The sequence below is a fragment of the Oryctolagus cuniculus genome, chromosome 1, assembly GCF_051225735.1.
Source record: "Oryctolagus cuniculus isolate XC-2025 breed Fujian yellow rabbit chromosome 1, ASM5122573v1, whole genome shotgun sequence".
Lineage (NCBI taxonomy): Eukaryota > Metazoa > Chordata > Mammalia > Lagomorpha > Leporidae > Oryctolagus > Oryctolagus cuniculus.
Window position 1 is genome coordinate 55,977,729 of NC_142867.1, and position 19,011 is coordinate 55,996,739.

Genomic DNA, 19,011 nt, shown 5'->3' on the forward strand with positions numbered 1-19,011 from the left:
GTCATCCAGGATCTAGTTCAAGATTGTATTTTATGTGGCCATATGTCTCCTTGAGTTTCTTCTAATATCTGAGTTTTTCCTTTCTTTGATGACTTTTATTATTTTTTTATTTTTATTTTTTTTTGACAGGCAGAGTTAGTCAGTGAGAGAGACAGAGAGAAAGGTCTTTCTTCCGTTGGTTCACCCCCCAAATGGCCGCAACGGCCGCCGCAGAGCCGATCTGAAGCCAGGAACCAGGTGCTTCCTCCTGGTCTCCCATGTGGGTGCAGGGCCCAAGTACTTGGGCCATCCTCCACTGCCTTCCCGGGCCACAGCAGAGAGCTGGACTGGAAGAGGAGCAGTCGGGACAGAACCGGCGCCCCAACTGGGACTAGAACCCTGAGTGCCGGTGCCGCAGGCGGAGGATCAGCCTAATGAGCAGCGGCGCTGGCCGACTTTTATAGTTTTGACAAGTGCTTATCAGGCATGTTTTAGAATGTCCTTCAATTTGGACTTGTCAGATATTTTCTGGTTATTATACTGGGGTTATAATTTTTTGGGATGGTTACCATGAAGGTGATACTCACTTTTTATCCTCTGCCTGCGGTGCCGGCATCCCATATGGGCGTCGGGTTCTAGTCCCGGTTGCTCCTCTTCCAGGCCAGCTCTCTGCTCTGGCCTGGGAGGGCAGTGGAGGATGGCCCAAGTACTTGGGCCCTGCACCCTCATGGGAGACCAGGAAGAAGCACCTGGCTCCTGGCTTCGGATCAGCGTAGCGCCGGCCGTGGTGGCCATTTGGGGAGTGAACCAACGGAAGGAAGACCTTTCTCTCTGTCTCTCTCTAACTCTGCCTGTCAAAAACAAGAAAAAAGAATCACTAAGTCCAGCCCATTCCCAGGGGGAGGGGAACTAAAGTTTACCTCCAAGAAGTGAGAGTTATATACGTGATATTCTTTTATTTTTATTTTTATTTTTTTTATTTTTTGACAGGCAGAGTGGACAGTGAGAGAGACAGAAAGGTCTTCCTTTTGCTGTTGGTTCACCCTCCAATGGCTGCCGCGGCCGGCGCGCTGCGGCCGGCGCACCGCGCTGATCCGACGGCAGGAGCCAGGTGCTTTTCCTGGTCTCCCATGGGGTGCAGGGCCCAAGCACCTGGGCCATCCTCCACTGCCCTCCCGGGCCACAGCAGAGAGCTGGCCTGGAAGAGGGGCAACCGGGACAGAATCCGGCGCCCCAACCGGGACTAGAATCTGGTGTGCCGGCGCCGCTAGGCGGAGGATTAGCCTAGTGAGCCGCGGCGCCGGCCCTATATACGTGATATTCTAAGAGATTTATCCTTCCCTTTATAGTTCTTCAATCAGTCATTTTTATTAGTAAATATTTATGTATATTTATTTTATACTGCATTATAATCTGACAGAAATTACTATAATTATTTACATTGTTTAATTTTGGTACTTGGGAACAATTTCAGATAGGCTCTTTTGTCCTTTTGACATGGCCTGCCTTTTATTTTTTTTTTATTTTTATTTTTTTTATTTTGACAGGCAGAGTGGACAGTGAGAGAGAGAGAGACAGAGAGAAAGGTCTTCCATTGCCGTTGGTTCACCCTCCAATGGCCGCCGCGGCCGGCGCGCTGCGGCCGGCGCACCGCGCTGATCCGATGGCAGGAGCCAGGAGCCAGGTGCTTTTCCTGGTCTCCCATGGGGTGCAGGGCCCAAGCACCTGGGCCATCCTCCACTGCACTCCCTGGCCACAGCAGAGGGCTGGCCTGGAAGAGGGGCAACCGGGACAGAATCCGGCGCCCCGACCGGGACTAGAACCCGGTGTGCCGGTGCCGCTAGGCGGAGGATTAGCCTATTGAGCCGCGGCGCCGGCCCTGCCTTTTATTTTTAAAGTTTTATTTTTATTATTTATTTGAAATGCAGGATGATAAGGAAGCAGATTTTGAGAGATCTTCCAGTGGCTAGTTTACTCCCACATGGCTGTAACGACCAGGGCTGTCAGGCCCAAGCCAAGAGCCAAAAACAACATCCTGGTCTCCCACAAGAGTGGCAGGGGTCCACGTACTTGGGGCATGCTTCATTGCTTTCCCAGGCACATTAGCAGGAAGATAGATTGGAAGCAGAGCAGCCAGAACATCAACTGGCACTCTGATAGGGGATGTTGGCATTGGAGGCCACAGCTTAACCCTCTGCGCCATAACATTGACTCCAGCTCCGCCCCACCCCTTTTTGAGCAATCCTTTATTTTGTTTCTACAAGATGCTCCAGGCTCTCCTTGTATGGATCCTGTACCAGGTGCTAGAATCAAGTGTTTGTCTGCTTTATCTTCCTCCTTTTAAAATTTTTATGTTTTTAAGAATTAGATTTAGAAACCATTATCTGGGGATTGGACTGTCAGATTAACTTTTTAAGAAGTTAATAGACTGTTTTCTAAAGGGGTTGTACCATTTTACATTCTTACTAGCAGTGTATGAGAGTTCTAGTTGCTCTGCATTTTTTTTAATTTTTTGACAGAGTTAGACAGAGAGAGAGACAGAGAGAAAGGTCTTCCCTTTTCCATTGGTTCATCTCTCCAAGTGGCTTCTACAGCTGGCATGTTGTGACCGGCGTGCTGCGCTGATCTGAAGCCAGGAGCCAGGTGCTTTCTCCTGGTCTCCCATGCAGGTGTAGGGCCCAAGGACTTGGGCCATCCTCCACTGCCCTCCCGGGCCACAGCAGAGAGCTGGACTGGAAGAGGGGCAACCGGGACAGAATCTGGCGCCCCAACTGGGACTAGAACCCTGTGTGCCAGCGCCGCAGGTGGAGGATTAGCCTATTAAGCTGCAGCGCTGGCCCTGCTCTGCGTTTTCACCATCACTTGGTATAGTCAGACTTTTTAACATTTTAGCCATTCTAATAGGTGGGTTTAATTTCTTTCCCCCGATGATTTATGATTTTAAACATCTTTTAATATGCTTATTAACCATCTGTGTCATCTTTGGTAAAGTATCTGTTTAGAGCTTTTTCTCCCCCTCGCCCCTTTTTTAAAATTGGGTTGTTTTCATATTATTGGGTTATTGATTTATCCTGGATGTAATTTTTAAAATTAGGTGTACTTGTTATCCATAACTGAAGCTTAGTACTTACATTACTTTGTCACTTAAAATTACTGTGTCTTCATAGAAAAGCTCTTCTTAAATTTTAACTTAGGATATTGAAATTACTTTCCTTATTAAGTCCCAAAGGCAATTATTGTCATTATGTGGTTGAATCTTAGATTTCATGCCCCTGTCTGCTTTTCTTAGTTTTTCATATGTGTCAATTTTTTCGATAGTCTGTAACATAGGGATTGCCTATTAAATCATCATTAACGGCTGGCGCTGCGGCTCACTAGGCTAATCCTCTGCCTTGCGGCGCTGGCACACTGGGTTCTAGTCCCGGTCGGGGCGCCAGATTCTGTCCCGGTTGCCCCTCTTCCAGGCCAGCTCTCTGCTGTGGCCAGGGAGTGCAGTGGAGGATGGCCCAAGCGCTTGGGCCCTGCACCCCATGGGAGACCAGGAGAAGTACCTGGCTCCTGGCATCGGATCAGCGCGGTGCGCCGGCCGCAGCGGCCATTGGAGAGTGAACCAACAGCAAAGGAAGACCTTTCTCTCTGTCTCTCTCTCTCTCACTGTCCACTCTGCCTGTCAAAAAAAAAAAAAAAAAAAATCATCATTAAGCTTAGAATATGGCTATTTCATGTCCTTTGAAACTTGAAAATGTTTAATTAACTAATCAGTTTATTCAACAAATATTCATTTAGAAGTAATAGTATAATTGAGTATTCCATTGTTTTTATAATGATTCATTTTGATTTTATTAACAGGGTCAGGAGAAGGTCTGGGGAAAATAATCCAGAGATTCCCACAGAAGGACTGGGATGATACCCCTTTTCCACAAGGCATTGAATTGGTAAATTGGTTTATATCTTTATACTTTTATAATATTTTTCTCTTTATGTTGTATTTCTCTTTACATTTTCTGTTAAGTAATTTTGTTATTTAGCTGTACTGTGTTACTGAAAATAATACTGTCCCTTCCTAGTCTCTCAAGGGCAATACTAATTTTTTAATATATTGTTTATGGGATGTCTGTAATGCTGTTCTTTTTCTATTTTAATTTATCTCTAACATTACAGATGAAATTGGTAATCTTCATGTATTTGGAAGCAGGAAAATTCTAGCCTAGTAACTTCACTGGCAATTTATCACTGAACAAATATTTATTGGATTTTTTCTGAGATTTGCCAGGTTATTATTAGTGGAGGCAAAACAAAAACACAAACAAAATACCAAAGGTTTGTTTAATGATGCCCAGTCATGGTTTGAGTTTGGTCTTGAATTCACCAATCCAAATTCTTTTCTTTTTGGCCACAGGGTCTGTAGTTACTTTATAAAAACATATTCCATCAACCTTCTCTTTTGTCATCATTTAAAGGAATTTAATGATTAAACATAATTTAAATTCAATCTGATGGCAGATCCATGGTGGTGAAAATGAAGGACAGGAAAGATGAACCCTAAAATATTTGGCAATACGATTATAATAAAGTTTGGTTCTCAGCATACTGGAGTGCGTATGTATGTGTGTGTGTTTATGAAAGTCATTTGGTATAATGTGAGTGAAGGCCTTGGAGCAGACAACTGGATTGACATTCCAGCTGTCTGATATGACTTTTGACAAGTTACTAAACTACTTTGAACAGCAGAGTCCTAATCTATAAAACAGGAGAGGATAATAGCGATATGGATTTCATAAGGTTGTTGTAAAAATGAAATGGAAAAAGAATCATCAAATGTTCAGAAGAATGTCTTCTGTAAAATAAGCACTCAGTAAATGGAGGTAGCTGATAATTAATCAATATTGCTGTTGTTGCTGTGTTTTTACGTCTTTCAGCCTCTATCCCAGAGGAACAATTGTTCATTCTCTGGTTAGCATGTGTTAGAAATATCTATAAGGAATAAAACTAATGTTGAAGGTTTTACATTTTCTTACCTTAGCTGATGAGAAAGTTCTGCTTCACCCAAGATAAAGATACATTGCTAAGTGGTTAGTTTTGGTTGTTATAATTCAGCCATGTAAAGAAGGCTTTGGGTTCTATAGGCCCATAGAAAGGGTAAATCTTGAATTTTGGCATTCAGAATGGGGAAGGGATGTGAGGAGCCAAGGAAAAGGGGCTTTCTGGAGAGCTTTCTTGCTTCCCTTTTTCTTCTCCTCACAAGCTGCACATATCAGTGATGGGTCTTATGGTATGAGTAGCCAGGCATTTGTACTAAGAAAGCCTTTAAACCTTATTATAATGTCCCTTTTATTGAAGACGGAGGGAAAAATTTTGGTGCTGGGTTTAAACTTTTTCACATTGAAGTGTAGAGAGAAAGAAACTACATCAGCCTAGCAATATGAACTGTGATACACCTTTATAAGTTTCAACAATAACAGACATTATGGGGCAGTGAGAGATACCATGCATTGGCTTAGCTATTTAGCCAGAACTAAGAAGGGATGGCTTTTGTGTTTTGAAAGGCAAAGGAATAGACACCCACAATACCTGTGTTGTTTCTCTAGTAGCAAGGGTCCAGGGCATATATATATATATGTGTGTGTGTGTGTGTGTGTGTGTGTGTGTGTGTGTCTGTCTGTAAAACTACTTAGCAAATGGGTAATTCTTCTCTGTGTGATAGATACTGCTATGTTCAAGTGCTGTCAGTGTCTCCAATAAAAGATGCGGTCATGGGCTGCTGGATTAGTGAAATACAGATGCCAAAAGGTAGACAGAATTTTTCCCCACTTAATTTTTTCCTAGATGACTGCTTGGCTGATTCTCAGAATAGCAGTTCCAAGATTTTTGGGGATGGATTGATATTTAAAGAATATTTGATCTGGGGCTGATGTTTACTATAGTGGGTTAAGCTATAGCCTGCAGCACCGGCGTTCCATCTGGGCACTGGATCGAATCCTGGATGCTTCGCTTCTGATTCAACTCCCTGCTAATATGCCTGAGCAATGGAGTGCTTGGACTGGTGCCATGCATGCAGGAGACCTGGATGTGGCTCCTGGCTTCATCCTGGCCCAGCCCTGGCTCTTGTAGTCATTTAAGGAGTGTACTGCTGGGTGGAGGATCTCTCTTTTAGTTTTTCCATAATTGATAGTAATTCTGATTTTTTATTTCAATTGTGCTTTATCAATTATAGAATAAATTTGTCTCTCAAAATCCATATTTTAAAGTAGAATAAATTACTGTTGATTTTTTATTTTTTGTACTATTCTTAGAGCTTTTAGAAATGTGACTATTCTGTATATAAATGACAAAAACTGGATTGACAATGAAATGCTTTGTGGTCTTGAGTGACTCTGGTAGTTTCAAGATCAGAGAGAAACAAAATTTTTAATCTGGAGTGGTAATTATCGTAGTGGTTAGGATATGGCATCCCATAACTGGAATACCCAGGTTTGATTCTAGTTCTTGACTCCAGCTACCTGCTAATGCAGACCCCAGGAAGCAGCAGTGATGAGTTGAGTATTTGGATTTCTGTTACCCAGGTAGGAGACTTGAATTGACTTCCTGGCTCTTGGCTGAAAGACTGACGCACCCTCTGTCTCTCTGCCTCTCAAATAAACAATTAAAAAGTAATTAAATAATTACTTTTTTTTTTACTCTAATTGAAGGTGTTTTTACTCAATCCCTTAATGTCTTGTTGATTCTAGTGTGATAGTGACTCTTATCCATTGATTTACAGGGGTGCATCTTAACCATTCAAGGTGGTGGGAGATTTTGAGCTTATGACAGTGTTAATGTCTAACAGATGTATGGGATTGATTGACTATGATGAACTTAAATAAATTAGATGCCTGGTGGTAGTGTATTAAGAATTTGTAAGGGTTTGGTTAATAATACAATATTGAAATTACTTCTTATTGCCCCTTCTCCTCCCTAGGTAACATGTATTTGCTACATTTAAATTTAAACAAAAGATGACAGTGTTCAACCTGAAACTAAACTTTAGGGCTATGGAAAAGGATTTTAGCTGGTTATTCACTGATACGTCAAACTCCAAATTTAATTTAGATACTGAAGATTTTATTCCCATTTTAACATAAAAATTGTCTTCTTTTTCTTCCATTCAGAAGTGGCAAACTTTAATTTGGATGCGTTTTAAAAATAAAAATATGAAAATAAGCTAAACCAAACATAATGACTGCTTTTTCAACTCTGGGATATTTTTATCTTTTTCTTGTGCTTTTTAGGTATACATGGGAACCACAGACAGTCATATAAATAAAGTTGGAGTTAATTTTAGTGACAGTATTTCAAAGAAAATTAAAGAATTGTTTTCCAGAGACATTCTATGGCTAAGAATCTATTTCTGATTATGGGAATAAATGTTTTGATTGGCTAGGTCTTAGACATCAGCAAAATTGTATTGTTTTGGTACTAACTTCTTTTTAGAATATGCTGTATCAGAAGTGAATAACTCAGAAAACATACCATAATCTTCACTAGGGATTGCTTGCACTGAGGCATTTCTAGGACTGTGTAATTATCTTGGAAGACTATAGCACTGTAAGAAATAAATTTGGCTAGAAAAAGGAAGAAACATTCATTTAGGATTTCCAAATGTGAGGTTATTAAGAGATTAATTCAGTTAGTTAAATTATACACAGGTGATTGTAACTGTCTTCAGTATAAATCCAGTCTTCTTTAAGTGTAGATTAACAAGAGAAATAAAAGCTCCTACTCAACATTTTGCAGGTGTAACAGGGGAGAAGTAGCTTCAGTGTGGCGTGCTATTTGAGGACCAGGAAGTATAAGGAATTCTTCAAACTGTTTAGAATATGATGAGTACCACAAATAGGACAGCAGTCATCTATCTTACCTAGTTATCAATACTCTCCAGTCAAGGAACTGAATATAAAGAGGATAGAAGGGAATTCTGTGTCCTATTTTTTGAGGAATATTCATGAAAGGAGAATGAGACAGTGAACATTTTGAATAAAAGAATAAGAGCTCCCAGCCGGCGCCGTGGCTGAATAGGCTAATCCTCCGCCTTGCGGCGCCTGCACACCAGGTTATAGTCCTGGTCGGGGCGCCGGATTCTGTCCCAGTTGCCCCTCTTCCAGGCCAGCTCTCTGCTGTGGCCCGGGAGTGCAGTGGAGGATGGCCCAAGTGCTTGGGCCCTGCACCTGCATGGAAGACCAGGAAAAAAGCACCTGACTCCTGGCTTCGGATCAGTGCGATGCGCTGGCCGCGGCGGCCATTGGAGGGTGAACCAACAGCAAAAAGGAAGACCTTTTTCTCTGTCTCTCTCTCTCTCACTGTCCACTCTGCCTGTCAAAAATAAAATAAAATAAATAAAGAAAGAAAGATAAGAGCTTCCAAAGATTTTAAAAGGTTGAAGTTACGGAACTTCTACCTAAGAAGATGAAATGTATTAGGTAAAAATGTAAGTTCCTGCATGTGGGTATAAAATGCTAGCTGTATAAGTAATTATTTAGAATAAAGATAGATAGATAATGTGCAAGTCAGAGAAGTTTGAGAAACACATGAAGACAACTTTTAAAAAAATTGTAAAAGATAGGATGATGCTGGGGCCGGCGATGTGTCACAGCAGGTTAACGCCCTGGCCTGAAGCGCCGGCATCCCATATTTGTGCCAGTTCTAGTCCCAGCTACTTCTCTTCTGATCCAGCTCTCTGCTGTGGCCTGGGAAAGCAGTGGAAGATGGCCCAAGTCCTTGGGCCCCTGCACCCACATGAGATACCCAGAAGAAACTTCTGGCTCCTGGCTTTGGATCGGCGCAGCTCTAGCCGTTGTGGCCAGTTGGAGAGTAAACCATTGGATGGAAGACCTCTCTCTCTCTCTCTGCCTCTCTTCTCTCTGTGTAACTCTCCAACTTTCGAATAAATAAATAGAATCTTTAAATATATATATATATATATGCCCCTAAGATTTGATATCTTTAAATAAAAAAGATAGGATGATACTAAAGGTAGCATGTAAAGCCTCTGTGCTGATGTAGGGTGCTAGGTGATGGACCCAGTTTCAAAGATGGACCAGAGTTTGGTATAAAGGATGTGGATAAGGACACTTGATTTTGTTTAGTATTAAGGCTGGAGACATAAGAATACTGCTGCATTGTATATGTATATGTATATGTATATGTATATGAAGTATGGGTATGTGGCTTTGAAAATATGGGCTACCAAAAGGATTTTCAAAGTTACATTCAGAACAAAGCAAGTAGATATAAATGGAGTTTAAGCTAGAAGGTGGTGGTTTGAGCTCACATTTTCGTTTTCTACTCTTAGACTACTGTTTTTTTATTTTTTTTTTATTTTTTTTGGACAGGCAGAGTGGACAGTGAGAGAGAGAGAGAAAGGTCTTCCTTTGCCGTTGGTTTACCCTCCAATGGCCGCTGTGGCTGGCGCGTTGCGGCCGGTGGACTGCGCTGATCTGAAGCCAGGAGCCAGGTGCTTCTCCTGGTCTCCCGTGTGGGTGCAGGGCCCAAGCACTTGGGCCATCCTCCACTGCTATCCTGGGCCACAGCAGAGAGCTGGACAGGAAGAGGAGCAACTCGGACAGAATCCAGTGCCCCGACCGGACTAGAAACCGGTGTGCTGGCGCCGCAGGCGGAAGATTAGCCTATTGAACCGCGGTGCCGGCCTACTGTTATTTGAAGTAGTAAAACCACACATCAGGGAACTCACTGCAATTTAGAGACTGTCTGAGTAGTAGGTTCTCTCAAAAAAGAGAATAGTCAGTGTTAATGTTAAGCGTCTTATCCTCCTCCAAACTCAATAATGTGAGTGTTTTATTGTGTACTAGAATTCCAGTTAACTTTCAATTTTTTTTTTTTTTTTAAGATTTATTTTTTTGAAAGTCAAGAGTTATGCAGAGAGAGAGAGAGAGAGAGGTCTTCCATCCACTGGTTCACTCTCCAGTTGGCCACAATGGCCGTAGCTGCAACAATCTGGAGCCAGGAGCCAGGAGCCAGGAGCTTCTTCCAAGTCTCTCACGCGAGTGCAGGGGCCCAAGGACTTGGGCCATCTTCTACTGCTTTCCCAGGTGATAGCAGAGAGCTGGATCAGTAGTGGAGCAGCCAGGATTCAAACTGGTGCCCATAGGGGATGCTGGCACTGCAGGTGGTGGCTTTACCCACTACACCACAATGCCGGCCCCAACTTTAAATTCTTATTTCACCAGTGCAATTAGTATCTTCAGTTATGCTAGAGAATCTTTCCCCTACAGTCAACTATTTCAGTTTTGCTTTCAGAACCACAGTTAGATAAGGTTTCTTGTCACACTGGTATTCTGCTGTACTTGATGCTTTGGAGCCATAGAGAACTATCTGAGAAAGATAGAGAACTAGGAGTAGGCCTGATCCACAATAAATTCATGTTGTTTGCAAATAGCCTGGCCCTTATTAGCACACAGTAGCAGACTGCTGCTCATCTCATGTAACTGTCCTTGCACCTTGTAAAGTATTCTGTCCTTTTTAAGTTCTAGTTGTTTTTTCTACTCTTCCATTTTCATTGATATCATTTTCATTTTATCTGTAATCTTAGCTTAAAAGTTTTTTTCTTTATCTCTTTTAGCTAATCTCTTATTTCTTCACTGAAGATGTTCCAAATAACCCTTTTTTGCTATTTCTATTTCTCTGTGGGATTAGTGTGTCATGAAAAGAAGGGTCTGGAATTTAAAAACCTCAAACAAAGTTAACCTTGGTAATACTTTACTTACAGGGCTGATGTTGGGTGATTATCTGTTAATATTTCAGTACATTGTAATGTTATGACTTCTTGTCATCTCTTATCTCACCTACCTACAACTCGGGTTTACTCTGAAGTATGATTCATGCCTTCTCCATTTTGAAATCATAAAGTTTAAATTTATTAATTTTTTTCTGAATTAGTTAAGGTCATAGGAGCTACTGTAACAGATAAACCTGGAAGTCTTAGTGGCTTAACATTTTGGAAATGTCTTTCTTACTTACATAAAGGCAATTAGTATCAGTTGGGTGGATGGGAACAAAGTTGGCCATTTTAGAGTGTGGTCTTCAGGGCCTTCTTGGACATCAGCATTCAGCTAGCGGAGTAGTAACAGAAGATATGGAGATAGTAAAAGTGGCTCTTAAGGGATATACTTGGAGGCAGTGTATATCACTTCTTTCTGTACTCAATTGAATTCAGTCACATAGTTACTATCAGCTATAATAGAAAGTTAGCAAATAAAGCTGAGATGTTTCCTTAGGAGAGGAGTGAAATAGATTTAGTGAACAAATAACTTTACCCTGTCACAGTTCTTACTGAATTCAAAGATCTTTTCCCCCTTTTATTTTTCATTAAAGTTATTATTATTTTTTTTTATTTTGACAGGTAGAGTTATAAACAGTGAGAGAGACAGAAAGTTCTTCCTTCTGTTGATTCACCCCCCAAACGGCCACTACGGCCAATGTTGTGCTGATCTGAAGCCAGGAGCCAGGTGCTTCTTCCTGGCCTCCCACGTGGGTTCAGGGGCCCAAGCACTTGGGCCATCTTCCACTGCCCTCCTGGGCCACAGCAGAGAGCTGGACTGGAAGAGGAGTAACTGGAACTAGAACCAGCGCCCATATGGGATGCTGGCGCCGTAGGCAGAGGATTAGCCAAGTGAGCCATGGCGCCAGCCCCTTCATTAAAGTTATTAGGGAGGGAAGGAGAGAGAACAAACTAACTCCTCCATTCACTAGTTCACTCCCAAAATGTGTGCTGAAGCTGGGAGCCAGGAATTCAATCCAAGTCAGTAACCCAGTTACCTGAGCCATTTTGGCTGCCTCCCAGGGTCTGCATTACCCAGAATCCAGAATATTTAACCCAGGTAGTTAGTGTGAGACAGGTATGTCTTAAACAGGGATCTTAACTGCCAGGCTAGACCCTTGCCCCTTTTCTCTATTATAATTCTCCTTGATCACTTAATTTTTTTAAGATTGATTTATTTGAAAGGTATTGTTGCAGAGAGAAAGAGAGGTCCTCCATCTATTGGTTCATACCCCAAATGGCTGCAACGGCTGGAGCCGGGCTGATCTGAAGCCAGGAGCTAGGAGCTTCCTTTGGTCACCCACAGGGGTGCAGGGGCTCAAGGACTTGGGCCATCTTCTACTGCTTTCCCAGGCCACAGCAGAGAGCTGGATCAAAAGTGGATCAGTCAGGACTTGAACTGGTGCCTATATGGGATGTTTTTACCACAGGCAGTGGCTTCACCTGCTGTGCCACAGTACCCGGCCCCAGTCACTTGACTTTTTTCACATTACTTATTTAATCTTTGTGAAATAAAAAAAAAAAAAAATTGGCCTTTGTCCCTTATTCCTGGCACAGAGCTTCTAAAAAAAAGTTGGAATTCACTGTCTTTTGGATTCTAATGAGATGACTCTTGGGTTGAGAGGCCCTATTCTAAAAGTCTTCAAGATGGAGACTAGTCACCAGAGGATATAACCATTTGAGTAGAGGGTTGGAACTCTCTGGGCTGCTTGAGAGAAAAGATGGCCTGGAGACTGCATCTGCTCACCACTGATCAGTGACTTAATCAGTCATGCCTAAGTAGTGAAACTTACATAGAAACCCATGAAGGACAGGGTTCAGAGACTTTCCAGGTTGGTGAACTCTTTGATGTCCTGGGAAGGTGGCATACACAGAAAAGGTGTGCAGTTTCTGTACTACCTTCTTGTTCACCATGCTTTGCCCTATACATCTCTTTTCCTTTTGGCCATTTCTGAGTCTGTGTAACTCAAGTATTTTCTTGATTTCTGTGAATTGTTCTAAAAATTACAAAGTCTGAAGTGGAGGATCATGGGAGGTCCAAAATTTGTAGTCAGCTGGGCAGAAGTTTGGTGGCCTATGCACTCCATTTATAGCTGACATCTAAAGTGGGAGCAGTCTTGTGAGGGACTGTGCCCTGGGCATGTGGGGTCTGTGCTAACTTTGGGTAGTTAGTATCAGAGTTGAGTTGAATTTTGATACACCTAGTTGGAGTCAGGTGTGATACACCTGGTTGGTACTGGGAAAACCTTACATTTAGTGTCAGAGAAAAAACATTGCTGCTCGTCACGGGGCAGCAGGTCTGATAGAGCTCCTCAGGGCCAGCCTGGGGAGCTCAGGGGCTGAGCAGGATGATGAGTGTCGGCAGCAAAGGAACCACACCAGAGCTGGGAGATCAGTCAATGCCCAGGGTGCAGCCAGGTTTTCAACTTTATTGGGAGGGGAAGAGCTTTTATAGACACAGAAAGGGGGCTGTCCAGGGCATAAGGGAACAGAGCCAACCAGCTAAAAAGTAAGGCAGGACACGAGCCGGGCACACCCTCAAGGGCCAACCACAGCCGAGGAGTCATACTGTTCACGAATATGGAAGTCTACTGTCAGGCTAGGTACCTCCCCCGGGGGCCATCTTGGATTGTTGGAAACACTGAGTCTGTGGGATGCGGAAGTTTAGCAAACTGGAGCAAAGGCTTAGCAACCTTGTTTCCTTTTCAATTGGTGGCCCCCCACCCCCCCCTACCCCCCGCAAAACATAATCTTCATGCTATTTATTTTCTTAATTTCAGCTCTAGTTAGTTCTCACTTTCCTTTTTTTCCACTGTAAGATTCAGATCTTTAGTGTTTTGTTTTCTCTGGAAAGTCAGTATCACTATTCTGCCAATCTTTTATACTTGAATCCTAGTTATGCCTTTAATTGTCCTTTTCAGCAATTCCTGTAACTTAACTGTAATGTCTACATTTCTTAGAGTGATCTGTATTTTGGTATCTTTTGCTAACACTTGGCTTCTGATGTGGAGTGAGTTCTGGTAACAGATGCCCTGTTATAACAAAGGTAAATTGCCTACTTAAACTGAAACTAGAATAACTGTATATTATTCAAACTCGAATGCTTTTGAGAGTGAAAGGTAATGAATTGGAAAAACATGTTTCAGTTGGGAATATCCTTAACTGATTTGTATGGTTACTTGTACATATGCTTATGCATATGCATATATAAGGCTACTTATGGCAGAAGATTGGAAAGAACCTAACTGTCCATCAGTAAGGGACTGGTTGAATTAGTGGAGCTATAGCCATTCATAAAAACATAATGAAATTGTTAATGAGCTAGAAGAAAGCATCCAAATGGTTAACAATCACACAAAAAGATAACATCAGTATTCACTAGGGAAATGCAAATAAAAACTCATCCATTAGTATGGCTAATACCAGGAAAACAGAAGATAACAAGTGTTAGCAAGAATATAGAGAAATTAAAATCCTTGTGTACTCTTGGTAGGAATGTAAAATGATGTAGACATTATGGAAAACACTATGGCAGGTCTTTATTTTAAAGCTTTTATTTAATGAATGCAAATTTCATAGGTACAACTTTAGGAATATAGTGGTTCTTCCCCTCATACCCACCCTCCCACCCCCATTCCCATTCTACCTCCTGTTCCCTCTCACATCCCATTCTTCATTAAGATTCATTTTTAACTTAACTTTATATACAGAAGACCATCTTTATACTAAGTAAAGATTTCAACAGTTTGAACCCTCACCCACCACACACAACATAAAAGTACTGTTTGAGAACAAGTTTTGCAGTTAACTCTCATGGTACAACTCATTAAGGACAGGGGTCCTACATGGGGAGTAAGTGCACAGTGACTTCTGTTGTTAATTGAACAATTAACACTCTTATTATTTATGACATCAGTGATCACCTGGGGCTCTTGCCATGAGCTGCCAAGGCTGTGGAAGCCTTTTGTGACCACAAATACCATAAGTATTTGGACAAGGCCATAAGCAAAGTGGAAGTTCTCTCCTCCCTTCAGAGAAAAGTACATCCTTCTTTTATGGCCCCCTCTTCCCACTGGACGCTTATTCATAGAGATCCTTTATACAGGATATTTTTTGCTAATGTCTTGGCTTTCCATGCCTGAAATGCTCTCATGGGCTTTTTAGCCAGATCCGAATGCCTTAATGGCTGATTCTGAGGTCGGAGTGTTACTTAAAGCAATTGTCATTCAATGAGTCTGCTGTGTGGACTCCTTCCCATGTTGGACATTCTCTCCTTTTTCATTCTGCTATTATTACCAGGCACTTGATGCAATTTTATGATCTCTTTAACATTAAATCCTATCTATATGTTCAGTTTAACATTTAATATGATCACTTTAACAATTAAGATGGCATTTTTGCCACCAATTTTAATGAGATTTGGAGTCCCATGACAAGTTTTTAAATTGTACTCTTAGAAGAAGTAAGTCTGTAGGACTGTACACAGAACTGTGCAGCTTTACAATTACAAACTTCTTCCTCCTTCTCTTATTCCCCCTCTTATTTTTTACTGGGATCTATTTTCTTTTTTAAAAAAAATTTTAAAAGATTTTATTTATTTTATTTGAGAGTTAGAGTTACAGACAGTGAGAGGGAGAGACAGAGAGAAAGGTCTTCCTTCCATTGGTTCACTCCCCAAATGGCTGCAATGGCCAGAGCTGCGCCAATCCAAAGCCAGGAGCCAGGTGCTTCTTCCTGGTCTCCCACATGGGTGCAGGGGCCCAAGGACTTGGGCCATCTTCTACTGCTTTCCCAGGCCATAGCAGAGAGCTGGATTGGAAGAGGGGCAGCTGGGACTAGAACCGGCACTCATGTGGGATGCTGGCGCCACAGGCGGAAGATTAACCTACTGTGCCATGGCGCCAGCCCAGTTTACTGGGATCTATTTTCAATTGACTTTATATACATATGATTATCTCTATGTTAAGTAAATATTTCAACATATGGTATGAAGAAGAGAAAAAAATAAAAATAAGCTGTTCTTTGACAGTCAAGACAAGGGCTGTCCACGTCATTGTTTCTCGAAGTGTCAATTTCACTTTTACAGCTTTCGTTTTGGGTGCACTGTGAATTCTCACAGATCAGGGAGAACACTATGGCAGTTCTTAAAGAAACAAAAGAAAATAAATTACCATATGATCCAACAGTTTTACCTCAGGATGTATATCTTAAAGAACAGAAAGGACTTAAGCACATATTTGTACATATATGTTCATGGTGGCATTGTCTACAATAACTAAAAAGTGGTAGCAGTACATTGTCCATAGGCAGATGAATAGATACGTGAAATGTGGGGTGTGTTTGTGTGTATATATATGTACATACATACATACACTATTCAGCTTTAAAACAAGGAAATTCTCACACATGCTGTCACCCAACAAGGTAAGTTTGCTGCCTATTGCTCCCCAAAACAACCTGTGTTTCTGATCTTTTAAGATGAGAAAGGCTTAATTATTGACCAGCAAGGTAGCAGGGGAATATGATTTGAAGCTGCTTCTCTGTTAAAGAGTCTCGGCAGGAGAAACCTCGTATACAGAAACACTTGGTGAGGCTAGTTCTGATTGGAGGGACGTAGAATTAGGCCAGCATGGTAAGTTAGGAATAAATCTTTGAAAACAAGTTTTATTGCTAATTTTCCTAATGCAGCTCTTTGTGGGCAGAGGTCCTGCATAAGAGGTGAGTGCACAGTGACTCCTGTTGTTAATTTAACAATTAACACTCTTATGTATGACCTCAGTGATGACCTAGAGCTCTTGACATGAGCTGCCTAGGCTGTGGAAGCATTTTGAATCCACAAACTCCATCAGTATTTAGATAAGGCCATAAGCAAAGTAGAAGTACTCTCCTTCCTTCAGAGAAAAGCACATCCTTCTTTAATGACCATTTCTTTCCACTGGGGTCTCACCCACAGAGGTCCTTCATGTAGAACATTTTTTTACCTCATTGTGTTGGATTTCCCTGCCTGAAATGCTCTAGTGGGCTTTTCAGCCAGACCCAAATGCCTTAATGGCTGATTCTTAGAGTGCTACTTAAAGCAATTATCATTCTATGAGTTTGCTGTATGGACTGCTTCCCATGTTGGAGCCCTTGGTCTTTTAAATTCTATCTATTATTATTACCAAACATTTAATCCTGTTTGATCCCTTTAACACTTAATCCTACCTATATGATCATTTTAACACCTAATCCTATACCTATGCTAACTTTAACACTTAAAATGCTGTCTTACCTCCCAGCTTAAGACGATTTTGGGTCCTGTGGCATGTTTTTAAACTGTATCCTTACTAGTATGTCTGTAGGAATGTATACGTACTTATACAGCTTTATAGTTATAAACTTCATACACTTCCTAATTAACAACTTTAGGAACATTTTGATTTTTCCAACTGTGACCCTCCACCCACATTCCCTCCTTTATTCCTCCTCCCTCTCTTATTCCCACTCTTACTTTTTTTAACTAGGAAGATAGGATTTCATTCTTTTTTGCAGCTGAGTAATGTTCCATAATGTATTAGTTGATCGTCTGGGTATTATGAATTCAGCTGCAATAAACATGGGGGTACAGATAACTCTCTCATATTCTGATTTCGTTTTGTTTGGGTAAATTCCCAGGAATGGGATGGCTGGGTCGTATGGCGAATGTATTTTCAGATTTCTGAGGAATTTTCATATTGTGTTCCACAATGACTGTACAAGTTTACATCCCACCTACAATGTATTAGGGTACCTTTTTCCCTCCACATCCTCTCCAGCATTTATTGTTAATCTATCCATTGATGAATGTGGGGTCTGGAAGTCCCCCATTACTATTGTATTTGAGTCTGTGTCTCCTTTCAGATCCATTATCATTGTCTTAAATAGCCAGGTGCTGTGGGATTTGGTACATATATATATATATTTAAAGATTTATTTATTTATTTGAAAGTAAGAGAGAGAGAGAGGGGTCTTTGATCCGATGGTTCACTCCCCAGTTGGCTGCAATGGCCAGAGCTGTGCTGATCCGAAGCCAGGTGCCAGGAGCTTCTTCCAGGTATCCCACGCAGGTGCAGGGACCCAAGGACTTGGGTCATCCTCTACTGCTTTCGCAGGCCACAACAGAGCTGGATCTGAAGTAGAGCAGCTGGATCTCAAACCGGAGCCCATATGGGATGCCGGCACCCCAAGCCAGGGTGTTAACCTGCTGTGCCACAGCGCTGGCCCCTGGTACATATATATTTTTTATAGTCTCATATTGTTGACTTGTTCCTTAATCATTATATAGCATGCCCTTTTTTCCCCCATCTCTTTTAACAGTTTTTTTTTTTTTTTTAATTAAAGTCTATTTTGTTTCATATTAGGATGGCTATACCTGTTTGTTTTGGCTTTCCATTAGCATGTAATATCTTTTTCCATCCTTTCATTTTCAATCGCTGTGTATCTTTGTTTGGTGTGTTTGTTATAGGCAACCAATAGAGGGTCTTATTTTTTAATCCATTCAGCCAGTCTGTATCTTTTAATGGGAGAATTTATACCATTTATGTTTAAGCTTGCTATTGACTTGACCTGCCATTTTTCTGTAAATATCCCTATTGTTGCTGTGGATTTCCTTTGTACTTTTACTGGAAAAATTTGTGCCTTCACATTCTTTCATAATGTTGACTATCTTTTTGTGTTTCTGTGTGTAGCATATCCTTAAGCATCTTTTGTAAGGCTGGACGAGTGGTGGCAAATTCTTTCAATTTATTTTTGTTATGGAAGGTGTATATTTCACCTTCATTTATAACTGACAGCTTTATGGGGGATATACTCTTCTGGGTTGGCATTCTTTTTTATTTTAAGACTTAGATTATCTCTGCATTCTCTCCTTCTGTAGGGTTGCTGGTGAGAAATTAACTATGAGTCTAATTGGAGATCCTCTGAGGCTAATCTGGCATTTCTCTCATACTTTACTATTGAAAGCTTGACTACAATGTGTCATGGTGAATATCTTTTCTGGTTATGTCTATTAGAAGTTCTATGTGCTTCTTCTATTTGGATGACCTTTTCTTACTCCAAATTGGGGGAAGTTTTCTATTACTATTTCACTGAATAGGTTTTCTAATCCATTCTGTATTTCCACACCTTTAGGAACTCCTTTGATTCATGTTGGGTCATTTGATTGTATCCCATAAATCTCCAACACTGTTTTTAATTTTTCT

The 19,011-nt window shown here is 41.3% G+C and overlaps 1 protein-coding gene across 8 annotated transcripts in view; it reads left to right on the plus strand.

The window, feature by feature from the left end:
• The window catches only part of SBF2 (SET binding factor 2), a 517,136-nt gene that overhangs the window by 78,577 nt on the left and 419,548 nt on the right, over window positions 1-19,011 (plus strand). For all 8 annotated transcript variants that reach the window (XR_016231409.1, XR_016231408.1, XM_089328918.1 and 5 more), the window contains exon 2: window positions 3,829-3,914. Coding sequence is in view for 4 of the 8 variants with exons in the window: in XM_008266103.5 (XP_008264325.3) it covers window positions 3,829-3,914 (86 nt within the window). In the remaining 4 variants the exon portion in view is untranslated. The remainder of the gene's footprint in view (window positions 1-3,828; window positions 3,915-19,011) is intronic.